The 13,516-nt window shown below is 43.1% G+C and overlaps 5 protein-coding genes across 5 annotated transcripts; 2 read left to right on the top strand and 3 right to left on the bottom strand.

Moving 5' to 3' along the window:
- Nucleotides 1–637: 637 nt before the first annotated feature.
- Nucleotides 638–2,142, top strand: BDB00DRAFT_927160 (uncharacterized protein). The gene is made up of 3 exons (XM_053128872.1): nucleotides 638–978; nucleotides 1,060–1,503; nucleotides 1,618–2,142. Exons 1-3 carry the CDS (start codon nucleotides 792–794, stop codon nucleotides 2,052–2,054), a joined length of 1,068 nt encoding a protein of 355 aa, XP_052982079.1. The 5' UTR covers nucleotides 638–791; the 3' UTR covers nucleotides 2,055–2,142.
- A 721-nt stretch (nucleotides 2,143–2,863) lies between these two features.
- Nucleotides 2,864–3,438, bottom strand: BDB00DRAFT_870035 (At2g23090 like protein; the record flags this gene model as incomplete). The annotated part of the gene is made up of 5 exons (XM_053126661.1): nucleotides 2,864–2,880; nucleotides 2,981–3,036; nucleotides 3,107–3,177; nucleotides 3,260–3,334; nucleotides 3,430–3,438. The coding sequence occupies 5 exons, from the start codon at nucleotides 3,436–3,438 to the stop codon at nucleotides 2,864–2,866; spliced, it is 228 nt and encodes a 75-aa protein (XP_052982078.1).
- Nucleotides 3,439–3,468: 30 nt separating this feature from the next.
- BDB00DRAFT_811966 (protein O-D-mannosyltransferase) lies at nucleotides 3,469–6,797 on the bottom strand. Its single transcript, XM_053122662.1, has 11 exons — nucleotides 6,672–6,797; nucleotides 6,472–6,590; nucleotides 6,325–6,400; nucleotides 6,146–6,222; nucleotides 5,924–6,075; nucleotides 5,737–5,845; nucleotides 5,494–5,653; nucleotides 5,126–5,405; nucleotides 4,526–5,029; nucleotides 4,136–4,441; nucleotides 3,469–4,050 (listed from the first exon to the last, which is right to left on the bottom strand). Exons 1-11 carry the CDS (start codon nucleotides 6,699–6,701, stop codon nucleotides 3,551–3,553), a joined length of 2,313 nt encoding a protein of 770 aa, XP_052982077.1. The 5' UTR covers nucleotides 6,702–6,797; the 3' UTR covers nucleotides 3,469–3,550.
- Nucleotides 6,798–7,026: 229 nt separating this feature from the next.
- On the bottom strand, nucleotides 7,027–8,625 carry BDB00DRAFT_759559 (4-aminobutyrate aminotransferase; the record flags this gene model as incomplete). Its single annotated transcript, XM_053119135.1, has 4 exons — nucleotides 7,027–7,592; nucleotides 7,730–8,241; nucleotides 8,317–8,473; nucleotides 8,574–8,625. 4 exons carry the CDS (start codon nucleotides 8,623–8,625, stop codon nucleotides 7,027–7,029), a joined length of 1,287 nt encoding a protein of 428 aa, XP_052982076.1.
- A 670-nt stretch (nucleotides 8,626–9,295) lies between these two features.
- Nucleotides 9,296–10,865, top strand: BDB00DRAFT_193834 (uncharacterized protein). The gene is made up of 7 exons (XM_053116428.1): nucleotides 9,296–9,516; nucleotides 9,600–9,819; nucleotides 9,906–10,134; nucleotides 10,243–10,329; nucleotides 10,408–10,542; nucleotides 10,645–10,669; nucleotides 10,747–10,865. The coding sequence occupies exons 1-7, from the start codon at nucleotides 9,393–9,395 to the stop codon at nucleotides 10,827–10,829; spliced, it is 903 nt and encodes a 300-aa protein (XP_052982075.1). The 5' UTR covers nucleotides 9,296–9,392; the 3' UTR covers nucleotides 10,830–10,865.
- The last annotated feature ends 2,651 nt before the right edge of the window (nucleotides 10,866–13,516 follow it).

Below are 13,516 nucleotides of genomic sequence, written 5' to 3'. Positions count from 1 at the left end.
AAATGAAACTTTTCGTGCTATAATTTAGCAGGGTGTTGGCCAAACTTACTAAGCTAAACTGGTAAATTTGATGCATGCATACCTCATATTCATGCCGGCTTGAATTCGCTCTAAATAAGACGAATACACGAGCGGAGTGTAATACCTATCTTTGCGCACACAATTTCAATTGAAAAAGTGAAAAAGGACAGAGCCCTCGTTAACGAGCCGCAGTACTTATCATACAACCAAGCCTCAACTCCCTAGCAAGCTGCTTAGCAATATACATAGGTAGGAAAGGTGCAAGAACAAAGATGGTAGCATTGAGGCGTCTTTTGAGATGGCAAGATCTAACAAGATGGCTTTGAAAAAGTTATCTAAATATATACAAAACATAACAAATTTGTCTGTATTGTAGTTTTCTTCGTTTTCCGTCGCTCGTGCAACACGACTCCGGTCAATTGACGATTTTGTTGTTCCTGGAATTCACTGAGTTGCACAAGACATCTCCAAAATAAGCTCGCATTGCCCAGTCCAACTTGTTTTCATCTTCTATTTAAAGGTCATAACTTTGCAAACCGGGCGCCCACTCTTGCCTACATATTTGTTTTGTTTACTTTCTGTGTTTTCGCCAGAATACTTCGCCACTCTTTTATTTCTAAAAATACAGAACCTGGTATAAAAAACCACCTTTCCTTTAAGTGAGCCCACGCTACCCTCCTTTCCTTCCTATTTGATTCCCTTCACTACAACAACGCACCGATCCTCCTTTTTTTCTCTATCTCTTTTACTTAATCAACAACATCCACGTAATGCTGTCTAAACTTGTTCTCGCTATCACCCTCGGCCTTGCTGCCGTGAACGCTCAGTCGACTTTCCAATTCCAGGAAACCTATCCTGAATCTTATGTGGTGCCTACGCCCAAGCCCGAGTGGCTCGAATTGATCTCAAACGTCACCATCACTGATGCCCCTATCATTCAACAGAGCGCTGATGGCGGTAAGTACCAATACTTGTATCTCCATTGCAATAACCGTCTCAAGGGAGCAATTGACTCATGTACATAATGGATTTATCTAGTGCTCCAGCAACCCACCGGTGTTACTGGTGATCCCAACTGTGTTTGGACATTCACTCAATGTCTTCAACCTGATGACTTGTATACTTGTCCTCCGGGAAAATGGAGTGTCACATTTGACGATGGACCTAGTGCCGATACCCCACGCTTGTTAGAATACCTCAAGTCCGTGAATCAAAAGGTCACCTTCTTCATTGTCGGTACACAAGTAAAAGAGTTCCCCCTGATTTTGAGGGAAGCCTATGACCAAGGTCACGAAATTGCTATGCACTCATGGTCCCATAGCTACATGACCACGTTGACGAACGAGGAGTTGGTCGGTGAACTCAAGTGGAACGAGCAAATTATCAAAGAAGTTATTGGTGTTTCGCCTAAATACTTCAGACCACCTTTCGGCAACATCGATAACCGTGTCCGTGACATCTGCAAAGCCCTCGGATTCACTCGTACGTATAGTATTCTATTCTCGGTAGTAATACAGAGCTTCTAGCTCTTCTGCTTTTGTATGTTTGTATTTCTGTTTGCTAACTCAGTGTATATATGTGACTGTGTGTATATAGCTGTCATCTGGTCCACTGACACTAACGATTGGTACTTGACTGAGCATGCTGACACCTTCCAGGTCGACTGGATTAAGGGTAACATTACTGAATGGGCCGCCACAAACACCACTACAGGCGGTATGTCCTTGTCCCACGACTTGTACAATGTCACTGTTGACGCTGCTATTGAGTACATGCCTACCTTTATGGAATCGTTCGAGCTCGAGACTGTCGGTCAGTGCAACAACCAACAGGCATACAAGGAAGGCGCAGGCAATATCAATGGTACCACAGCTCAGCCCAGTGCTTCAGTTTCTGCTAGCTCCTCGGCAGCATCTTCCGACTCTACCGTTGCTGCCCAAGATGCTGACGGAGAGAGCAGCGCAACTTGGCTCACCACAAACTCTTTCTTGGTTACTGCCAGCATTGCAGCTATCACGTACTTTAACATCTAAGTTATTGCCTCCTGCACATAATAGATTCACTTGTAATAATTCGCTATTTCCTCCTCCACCCAAATAAATTATGTACTATAATATATAACCAAATGAAGCGTGGAAAGGGCATGGTTTCTGTGTGCGGGCTTATTATATGTCTTGGGCACTCCTTTTTTTCGAATCGAAAGATCTGTAGATAACTTAATGGTAATCTCGGAAAATAGGTACATTGTTAAATCAAACGAAGTTTATTTAGGGTCAATAGCAGAGTTCATATATCAATAAAGATACTACTTGAGCAACTATGAAGATGCATACGATCTATTCTATGATCTGAACCTGTATAACGGCTTGAGCATGACCCGCCTTTAAAATACATACACAGAAGATATCTGTTGTGTTGTTCATGTCCCTGCCGTATGATGCTTGGTCGCAAAGATTATTGTCTAAAACTCCCAGCATCATCATTTCACCTTCTGCTTCTTTTTGACCGCTTAAATGTAATTATTGTTTCTCGATACTATACCGTCCTATACCAAAGTTATTTGCAAATGGTTATGTAGTCACTCCATTGAACCCATAATTAATAAAAAAGATCCCAAACCAAACTTTTCATAACTATATCAACCAATTATGCACAAAGCGCACTTTCTATTCTCGTTGTTGTACTTTTACCTAGTGGTTGGACATGTAAAAGAGAGAAAAAAATATGGGCTACAGAAAGCTTTAATGAGTAGAGTATATGTGGTATAGTAGTAGAGTAGAGAGAGACATGGAGAACATCGACTACAAAAAAAAAGTATTATGCTTGTGAATGCAGTAGTAAATTATTTAGGAGCGAAGTCTATATAAAGCATCGACAGTAAACGGTTAACAAAAGGAGTTTAGTTGCATATGCACATTTGTCATATCCTTTCGGTAAGCCAAAAATCAATTTAATTTACCGGGGAAGCACTCTTTTACAGTCTTGCCATGCTTGCTATCAGCGTGTTGTTCGAGCCTACAATACACAATGAGTATATATGTTCAGCATAATGAGCATCAAATGAGCAAAAAAAAAGCAAGCTTACAATTTCTCACTGGCCGTGGTGAGGAAGGTTTGGAAGCAGGTTTTGCAGACAATGTTCTTGGCAGCAGCATTCTATTATTATGATTAAGTTTAGAGCGAACCCATCACCAAGATTTGCTCGATCTTCTCATATTTCGACGAGAAAAGCACTTACCACTTTGAGCTGCGACTTGGCCTCCTTGCCACCAGCCTTGGCATTGCGCTCACGCTTCATTTGTGCCTTTGCTCCCTGTTTCATAAGACGATTGTTAAATCTCTCTGAATCTTTACCTTACACACATTACCAGCACGACTGATTTAAAAATCAAAAGAGAAAATACTAACGTTGCCCATGTTGTTTGTCGAAAGATGAAGTTAAAGAAGTGCACGTTGGAAAAAAAAAATTTGAGGTAAAACTTTATTCAGCGCCAAAGCAAAGTTTTGCGCCACACACTTTCTGTTTATTTCAAGAAGCGTCGCCATGCTCGACATTTATCGTCCACTCCTTGTTTGCAAATCCAGTTGCTTCTTCGTTGTTATGTAATAAAGATTCGGCCATAGCATCATCACCTACAATTGTACCTGCATCATTCAAGACCACCTTTTTCAAAGGCTTGATGCTACCAACAGTGGGGTATTTCTCGCACCCAAACTGCCAGGTGTCCAACCATTGGTTCGCTTGACATCGTTCATTAGTCCACTCTTTTCCGTATGTGAGTGGTTCAAACTCTCGGAATACAGAGATTGTAGCGACCGATAGTATGATAACAAAGAGAACACGGCCCTTGGGAGAGAACTTGGTCAGTGCGAGATCCACGCCGACGGCAAGCACCAGAATGGCAAAGTACAGCGACGGAAGGTAGTGGTGCAGGAACAATTGGCGGTTCATCAAATAAAACGGCAGATAGTGCATAAGCCAGCCCATTACATAAAATCCTCCTGTGCTTTCATAAAATGCGCGACGACCTATGAGCAAATTGACGTTTTAGTAAAGCCATGCTCAGCTTTCAACCTCCCTATGATATTCTGATGGCAAAATTCGGCTTGTTACCCTGATAGTGGTCGCTGTAACCACGTTTGCCTCGGAGCTGGAAGAAAAACCACAGGATGAAGAACTGGAAAATGGCGACCGTCGAAGCCCAGTAGACAACGGGGTTACCAATAAAGTAAATGTGCCGATCCGGGGTTGCCCAGAAGGAAATGCCGCTGCGTAACGTGGGCCAAGAGGAGGGTCGGGATTCGTAAGGGTGCGACTGCGTCAATCCTTCGTTGGCCGTCCACATGACCTTGTGTAGCTCGATAAATTTACTCCAAAATCCAGGCACTTTGTAGTTGACCATCTCTGTGCCTTCAGGTACTATAAACAATGGACGCATATATGCATTAGCTCTCACTCTCATCACTCATTTGCTATTCAGAATGTGGAGAAAGTAGAACTTACATAGATCATTTGTGGACTCTTCAATCACCCACATAGTTTTAGGCTTCTTGCCATTCTGGATACATGTCACCTCTTGTTGGCCAAAGCCCCAATCGGGCAGCTGTACTGGATGTGAGAACAAGGAACATGATTGTAGCGCATGGAAAAGGCGGAAGTTGCTGCGTAAAGTCTGCAATTTATCTCCTTCCTTGGCACCTTCAATATCCACTCGCCAAAAGTCGTTGGCATCGCCTTCAAAGTTGGGAAAACCATAAGCACTGACTTCCTTGTGGTATTCAACATCTGTCATGGGTGGCGTTTCATCGTGGCTGTGCAGCTTTCGTGGGCTGGTGCTTACATGCTCTAAGCGCACAATATCTCCATGGCGAATGTATTGAATCCATGTTTTGCCATCTGCGCCCATGACATCAGCTGGATCATTGGCTTCATCCAACGTGCTGTTCAGTTTTCGGATGACCCACCAGTTGTTCTCGTCTCGGTGAGGATACAGAGTTACTTGTTGCTCTATAATACATAAACATAATAAATTACAACGCACCATCCATCTTTTCTTTTATAGCTCTATATCAAGATCGAAGACATAGCTGAAAATTTCCTTACGTTTACTGCCTTGAGGATATGAAGATTTGTGCGAGTGAAGGTATCCACCATTAGTTGCCAAGTGTCGGACAGTAATCTTTGAGCCATAAGCAATGTCGATAGGACTATCTGGTACTTCGTGGCCAACGAGCGAGTGTTGGAAAGCAGCTGACATGTGCGCATCACCATCGCCAGACAAAGGCAGGCTGAGGAAATGGAAATAGAATGTGCTGATATATATGGATACAGGTATGACGACCAAGCAGATGACTCGAGCCAAAATATGGTGGTTATAAGTTTTCTATCCTCCCTCCCAATTCACATTAGAATATATACACGGGATAAAAGGCTATTGGTTTTATAGGCGAATTAAATAACATACAGCTCACCTTTGTAACATTCAAGTCTCCTAATATCCGCCATAAATCGCGTACAGTAGAGACACCGATCGTGGCAATCGTGAATAAACCTACCCACTTGCAGCTTACGGTAAGACCTAGATTCACACCCGTAAATGCTAACCAGAACCACCATCTACGTCCAAATGGTCTATTTTGAATAAACGAGTTAGTCATCATCTTTTCGAGCAATCGAGCAAAAATAAATGGGTATACAGTGGAAAGGTGGCTTACTGAGAGCTTTGATTGAAAAATCGTGTCCAGCAAAGAATGGTCAAGGCAGTGAAAAACAAGAGTGGTGCATCCAGTAAGATCAGTCGGTTGTTTGCAACCATGCTATTCTCTAAAATCCGAATATTCACAATTAAGTTAGCCAAACCTTTGTCTTCGCGTGTTCCTGTTCCTTTCGAATTTTCTTTACCATAACATAATGCGAGAGCAGCGAATAGAGAAGCATGGATCGAGATACCGCTTTGGCGCAAAGTCATATATATCATTGGGACCATCAGTAATCCCAACTGTGCGCCAACAGTTCGCATCGCGACGTAAGGTACATCCCCTGTAGTATAGTCACTGTGCGTAGATATACCCATCAGTATCCACAGTTATGCGTTTGTGTCCCCTTCCCAGCCTCCCAACGTACTTGCCAATCTTGCTAAAGTCAAAGTTACCGTCGTATCCAGCCGCTCGACCCGCGAGGGCAATAAGCATCTTAGCGAGCTACATGTTTTACAAGAAATCTGTACGTTTAGCGCTATATATCCCAAAATACGCCCTCACGCAGACACAACGTCTAAACATATATTCCATATCGGTACTTACAGGTGGATGTACATCAAAAAAGAATTCCTTGTTAATGTATTTATTTGCAAATGTGCCAAAGTGGACTTCATCGAAACTACACGTGTAGAGTTAGTAAAAAATAAACGATCAAGATTTTTAACACATGAGTGGTAAAACGTCACTTACACAACTTCATGAGGCTCATCTAAAGCGTTCATCCGAATCGGTATGGCCATGGCACCCAGTGCAAGGGCTGCCAGACCGTCCTTCCACGTTAATGGCGTACGCTCTTGGAACGGACGCGCCTCTTCTAATTTTTTTGTTTCATCCACGTCATGTAAAAGCCGAGAGCCTGATTGCTCGCTTTGCTCTGGTTCGGATTCAACCCGCTTCCGCTGGCGCAATTCGTTTTCCATGTCAACAGAGACTTATGCTGGCACACAACACGAGACAACACGCAAGAAAAAGCTATGGCACCAAAGTATTACAAAGAAAAAGCACCTATTTAGTCGAAATCAATCATGCCAAAGAAATATTGGGCGTCCGTTCTCAAGTTAGACCCAATGAACGACCGCATAATTGTCCACGCCGCTAAACCAAATTTGTTCGCAGGTGCTATTGGATATGGATCACAACACAAAAGAAGATCGAGAAGCCAGAACGTGTAATTACTGCTGTTCAACACAATATGAACAGCAAAAAGTACTGAGAAGAAAACGAGTAAAACAAAATTTTTTTTATTCATAACGCACGTTCCATAGTTTCAAGCAAAATGTCAGCGTGGTGCTTTTGGAAAGTCAGCATTGGCCGCAGGCGGACGGTCTTGTCACCACAGCCTCCCACGTTGACACCCAATTGGCGCATATCTATCAAAAACTTGTCGCGCTTGGCTGGCGACTCGAGATCAAAGGCGATGAATGCACCTTGACCGCGTACAGAATCAAGCTTGTTGTTGCCAGAGAGATGGTGCTGCAGATAGCTGCCAGTGCTCTTGACATTATTCAGGAGTTGCTTATCTTCAATTTCGTTAACAATCGCAGCAGCTTGCATGGCGCGTACCGGGTCGCCCATCCATGTGTTGTACAAGCGATAAGGCTTTGTGGGTCGCAGTCGTCGATTCAAATAGAATCCAGCGGCTTGGAATTTCTTGGAAAATGTCACCATATCTGGCGGACTGGGCAAATCCCATGCTTCATGTGCCCAAAAGGTGCCAGTGGCGCCAGCACCAGTTTGGACCTCGTCAATGATGAACAAAATGTCATTCTTTTGACAGATGGCTTGTAATTGGCGGAAAAAGTGTGGTGAGGCTAGCATATCAGAGAGATGAATTTTTTTCTTTGCTAGTTAGTATATTTGTATGGATGCATAATACTCCTATTCCATATATGGATATATAGATAACGAAACGTGTGCGTCCATACACACGACACGAAACGACACATACCGTGGTTATCGCCTCCTTCGGACTGGATCGGCTCTACCACAATGGCAGCAACATCGTGCTTGTTCAATAACTGCTCCACTTCGTGCAGCGATTGTTGCTCGACCTGACTGTTGTGCTCTTGATGCATGTGGAGCGGGTATTTGAGTTGAGGGAACGTGGCCTTGGGCCAATTGAAGGCAGGAATATCGACTTTGTGGAGGGCCTTGCTGGAAGTTGCCGCCAATGAACCGAATAAACGGCCGTGGAATCCACGGGAGAAGCTAAGGATGGCCATATCAGGCGAGCCAGGTGCTTGATTGTGCATGCATGATTGCAATTCATTTAACGAAAAGTCTTTATCGCCACGTCGTTTAGCCGCCTTGTACATGAATGCAGTCTTGAATGCGTTCTCGTTCGCGCATGATCCACACATGACTGTGAATACGTTCGACATGCCCGCAGGAGCGACACGCATGAATGCCTTCTCGACTGAATCTACCCAGTCCTTATTAGGATTGACGCCGAGGGCCGCTCTAACACATCATCCCAGCAACAAGAACAACGTCAATATGAGATCATGTATAGTTCTAGCGCACTCCTCCTCTTACCGGTTGGCAAGTGCTGTTTGGAAAGCAGGCTCTTTTGCGAGGTTAAGGAAAGCAGGGTTATTGTAACCGACAGGAATGGATGCGATCTGCGCAAAAACGTCCAACATAGCATTGCCGTCGGCATCAACGATATAATTGCCCTTGGACTTTTCGAAATCTATATCACACGTCACAATAGCAGCAAATCCAGTCAGAAACATGTTTCAGCACTGATCCTGTTTGTTTCCCAACAAGAAGATGTGTTTACGGCGACTTACCAGCAACAAAAAAGACAGATCGAGTGTCTTGGTAGTTATCCAATTGAGTCATGATTCGCTTAGACTCAGGGCCGGGAACAGCGGTTTTCATGAATGGACCAGCAGGCTCATCAGGAAAGTAAGGGGCATCGCCGCCACCGGTAGTAGTGACAGCTTCGCGTAATGCTTGTGCAGTAGCGTAATGGCGCTTGCCAGAGGTAGCAAGGAATCGGCGAGCGGCGATCATCATCGTGGTACAAAACTAGTAATAACCAGGGATATATGAGGGAAAAAGGGACGGGTTGGAAAGGATGCGACTAGAACGATCCAGTATTTATATGCTTTTCATGCCCTGTTCATTTCATTGGAAGAGCAAAAAAAAAAAAAAAGATAGGGATGGATCGCTCGGTGTATGCTTGTATCAGTATAAGGAAGGCAAAATTCCCTTATACTCATAAAGCCAACTGTGATCCAGCATTGGAAGACAGATGCGATTGGTGCACTTTTGACAAATAGCATGCTCGGGTCTTCCGAAACAACTTGGCCCTTACTTTGTAATAAACTTTTACCTGATGCCGGTAATTGCCACAGTGGGATCGTCGCGCACATCCTGCTTGTATTTATCCTGTAGGTGTCCCACATGTGCTGTGTTGGGGCCTTTGCATGACGTGTGATTCCTTTTGCCCTTGTGTGACTTGAACAGCCCGTGTGGACCCTGTCAACTTTGCAAAACCGATTTTCCGTAAAATAATTATTCAACTTATTTCAACTTCTTTTTTTTCCCTCCCACTTTCCGTTTAAGAGCTGCCCTGTGGGCGGTGAAATGAACTCCTCCTTAGCATGCTATCGTTTGCAATCCGGACAGCTGCTAATGATCCTGGGCAGACGTGGTGCAACCTTCACCATGTGCAACTCATGCTATCGTTTATCGGTGTGAAACACGCACATATACAAGAGATATTGAGTAAGAGAGTGTCCTATTATATTCTATATATGTGAAAGCTGGCGTAGAAAATACCATAACTCACTCGCTTGTGGCCAAAGCAGATTATATCGATAGTGTTGGTGCACAGAAGCAACAAACGTTTGAACTCGATCGCTTTCTTCGCCATTTGCAAACGATCTTGGGTCGATTCCGCTACACGAATCCCCTGATCGATCTTGAGATTGCATGGCGTATTGTTCATCGGCAAGAGTCTGTATGTATCTTGTTGGGCGGTACGTCTGGCAGTGGCAAATCCACGTTGGCAAGTCTGTTGGCTCACAGGTATAATCATTGTGCTTATGACGCTCTCTCACTATTGTAACTGAAAGCATATATATCGTTGTCCTGTATTGTTCCCGTTCTTTTAGAATTGGTATTACGACCGTGCTTTCCACAGACCATGTGCGTAGTCTGCTGCGCAGCTTTGATCCAGAACACAAGTCAGAGGTGCTATGGGCATCCTCATACCATGCCGGAGAAAATTTACCTGATCAAGAGGTTGTTGCTGGCTATGAAGCACAAAGCCAATTGATGCTGGACACGTTGGATAAGATGCTTAAAGGATATGCCGACCGCAAAGAGAGTCTTGTTATCGAGGTAGGCTTGAAGGGGAGGAAGCAACGGGGCTCAGGAACAAGATAAAAGGGGATCGATCGTATGATGTATCTATGCAACAACGGTATTGATGTTGCTATTGTGATTTAGGGTGTAGGTCTCTCTATTGATACAATGAAATATCTTGCGAAAAAGTATCCGAATTGCATACCACTGGTAATCTATATCAGTAACGAGGTGCGAATAATAAACTTTTAGCTCATATCTTTCTGCTGCCTCGAAATCTACTAATCTTTTAAATCTTGGCTGATTTAGCATAAGCATACCGAACGATTTGCAGTTCGGGCAAAATACATGACCGTTGCACCTAGGACCAACAAATACATACGATATTTTGACAACATCCGGTTAATACAAAATCATCTTTGCAGAAAAGCCGACGAATATATGGTGAGGGAAACATTTCTTTTAGCAGGAAAAAAAAATAGTTACTAACAAAAAGGGTAATCGAACGCAGATCCCGAAAATAGATAACACTAATGTCGATCGTAGTCTAGCCATTTTACACACCACCGTGGTAAGCCTTCCTTGTTTTTTAGCTCCCCGAGCGTTCGGTGGTTACATGACAATCTGATCATAATTTCACCCATATAGATAAATGTCCTAGCGCGTATGAAGCGAGCGAATCAGACGTGTACGGTGGATCCCGTGTCATGCAAGTTTGTCACAGTGTTTGAAGAGTTTACCAAGGTTCACCTGGCCACCTGGAGCTCCAAACAAATGCTGCGGAGGATCCGCCAGGATGTAAGTGCATTTTCGTTTATGCAAATTGATGTCAACTTGGGAGGGTTTCTATCTTCTTCATTAATACTCATGCATGTAGCTGTGTTGTGATTTTAGTCCATCAAGCGATCCATACCGCAAAAGGCAAATCTAGAATCATCCTTCTACTGGGAAAGCGAACAAGATCACACGGAAAGAAAGCAACAGCAACGCGGGTCCCAATCGTCCATGACGAAACCGACAAATGTTCTGTTGGCGTGTCAAACACGATGGAAGGCTGCAGTAAAAGCATGGACTAGCCGATCATAGTTTAACCTCACCAATACCCTCTCAAAACAACGCATCTACTCCACCCTCCTCATTTCTACCATTTTGCGCCACACTCTGCACAGCTTTCCGAAACCACCCATTTCATTACAATTGCTACTTCGTTTTTTTTGCATATCATCCATCGATTATCTCCAATATATACACATACTACAACAACTCAATTGCAACTGCTTCATGTCATCATCCCCGTCGCTAATACAAGAAGACATACCAATTACATATAAACACCTCTATTTGGAATCGAGTTTGAACCAAACGAGTCTAAATTTCGCACCGAGGTTGGTCTTACATCTTTAAAATGTAACGTTGGCAAACCCGCTGTGTGATAGATGCCATTAATAGTATAGCCTTTGTACAGAACACACTAGACCAAAAACATCTAACGATGAAGTTGCACCCTCCTTTGGCTTGTGCGTCGTCAAGATCAAGCGATCCTGCATTTATCGTCTTGCGCTTTAATACTGGTGGTAGCTACTACCATCGTGAAGGCGTATATCATCAAACGTACATACTAGCAATAACGGAAAAGCTTATTCTGCGCAAAACAAGTAACTCTTCTTTGCATTGCTTGACAATTTTATGAACATCGTCACCCGAAACAAATCATGAAACGTATTACTCGGGACCTGTTCTCTTTAATGTTTTCGCGTACGGCCTTACCCCACGCAGTATTTGCCCGATATAGAAAGAGCCACTCGGTCATACCAAATCGTTATAATAAGAGAGAAACGTCGGGCAAATTATATAGAAGAGATATTGGTATTGATCGCAACGCTTGAAAGAAATTTATGCCTTGAACGAAATTCGGAAAGGGTAGAATTCTGATTAATGATGCACGTTAATATAAGACTTTCTTGTAGGTGACCACATTATTGTTCTTTTATTTCCTTTTTAGAAAAACCGCGTTCTATAAGATACTGACTTGATGTGGCGACAATCTGCGATCAGCGGGCAACGGTGGCAGTTGCTTTGTCATTAAAAATTTTGGCACGCCTGCTCCCGAGAGAAATAAGAAGACTAAACGGCATCTTTGGGATCGACAGTAAGCAAGTGGAATGGACTAAACAGTATCAGAATATTGACTGAGTATGTTACGTGTCTCCACCCCTTCCTTCCTTTATATGCTTAGTCAAATTGAAACTTACTGATGATACGTCTATTTCAATGCTTACTTGTTGCATTTGACCTTCAACTGCCACTATCATCGTTTGCGGTGATGCCACTGGCTTCTGTTTGTGCTCTTTAATATTTAGAGGACAAAATAATAACGATAATAATAATATTAAAGTTTACAAATAGGTGACGCTCAAGTATACATTACACCAAAAAAAGACATTAGGGTATTGAAGGTGCCATTTCGCCGCGTGTCAGTTTACTATATGCATGAGGAAAGTATTTGACTGACAACAGAAGCTGCTTCAGAGCCATGGGGACAGGTGATGGTTGAATACAACTGTAATACACTATGCATTACAATATTACTACTTCGATGTTTTGAACACTAACTCCAACGATGGATCGTCAGGCTGTATCATATGAGAGGCTCGGCCACTTTAATTGGCACGCCTATCATGTGCCGTCAGCTGGAGCAAGTACCAAATTGATACTGAAAATGTTGCTAATTTATCCAATGAACCGTAACCTGGTGCCATTGTTAAGTATACTAAATGACCATCAAGAGGCACATCATGGCTCGATGTTTTGTTGTCGTTGCTGACATCGTCTGTGATATCCTGTCAAAGAACTGGACAAGCGTCCCGCACTGTTTGCAGTACTAATTCGTGGTACATGTACGACAACGTAATCCAAAAAACTTCAAAATAATAATTAGTGTCCGCGAAGGATCATATAATTTGGATACTTACAATAGAGTCTGTATCCGCCCCATTGTCAAGCACTCAGGAACGTGATCACAGGGCGATGATGTACTTTCAATTATTTGATGGTGGTGGCGATACCTCACCACGTACTATGTACATACAGTTGTAGCTATTTTTCAGTGCCATTATCATGTATTGAGTTCTTGCTTCGATCCCATTCTCCTGGCTATAGCCTTTCTTACCAATCCACTCGTTCTTTTTGTTGATTCATAGATGACGGGTTACGCACAGACAATGATCCTATCAAGCCATCAATATCGATTATTTACATATATATACTGCAGCATCTAGTAATTGTGCCACAAATAACTCGTCAGCACAAATCAAATATGGCTGCCTTGAAGCACGTCAGTATGATAAGAGCCTGGATGAGCTCGACATGGCATAGCACGCTTTATTCATTGGCTAGTTTTTTGTTATTGTTGCTATCT

Source organism: Zychaea mexicana, assembly GCF_025766255.1.
Source record: "Zychaea mexicana strain RSA 1403 chromosome Unknown BDB00scaffold_18, whole genome shotgun sequence".
NCBI lineage: Eukaryota > Fungi > Mucoromycota > Mucoromycetes > Mucorales > Lichtheimiaceae > Zychaea > Zychaea mexicana.
The sequence above is the reverse complement of the archived record's forward strand: the minus strand, read 5'-3'. Positions and strand labels throughout refer to the sequence as shown.

Excerpts from the sequence above, each read along its gene's own strand:
- BDB00DRAFT_811966 (XM_053122662.1), bottom strand. The coding sequence starts at position 6,701 with ATGGAAAACGAATTGCGCCAGCGGAAGCGG. Across the intron at positions 6,076-6,145 it reads GACTTTAGCAAGATTGGCAA|TGACTATACTACAGGGGATG; the intron begins GTACGTTGGGAG and ends ATCTACGCACAG. Across the intron at positions 5,654-5,736 it reads TTTTTCAATCAAAGCTCTCA|ACCATTTGGACGTAGATGGT; the intron begins GTAAGCCACCTT and ends TATTCAAAATAG.
- BDB00DRAFT_927160 (XM_053128872.1), top strand. The coding sequence starts at position 792 with ATGCTGTCTAAACTTGTTCTCGCTATCACCCTCGGCCTTGCTGCCGTG. Across the intron at positions 979-1,059 it reads TCAACAGAGCGCTGATGGCG|TGCTCCAGCAACCCACCGGT; the intron begins GTAAGTACCAAT and ends GGATTTATCTAG. Across the intron at positions 1,504-1,617 it reads CAAAGCCCTCGGATTCACTC|CTGTCATCTGGTCCACTGAC; the intron begins GTACGTATAGTA and ends GTGTGTATATAG.
- BDB00DRAFT_193834 (XM_053116428.1), top strand. The coding sequence starts at position 9,393 with ATGCTATCGTTTGCAATCCGGACAGCTGCTAATGATCCTGGGCAGACG. Across the intron at positions 10,543-10,644 it reads GAAAAGCCGACGAATATATG|TCTAGCCATTTTACACACCA; the intron begins GTGAGGGAAACA and ends TGTCGATCGTAG. Across the intron at positions 10,670-10,746 it reads CCATTTTACACACCACCGTG|ATAAATGTCCTAGCGCGTAT; the intron begins GTAAGCCTTCCT and ends TCACCCATATAG.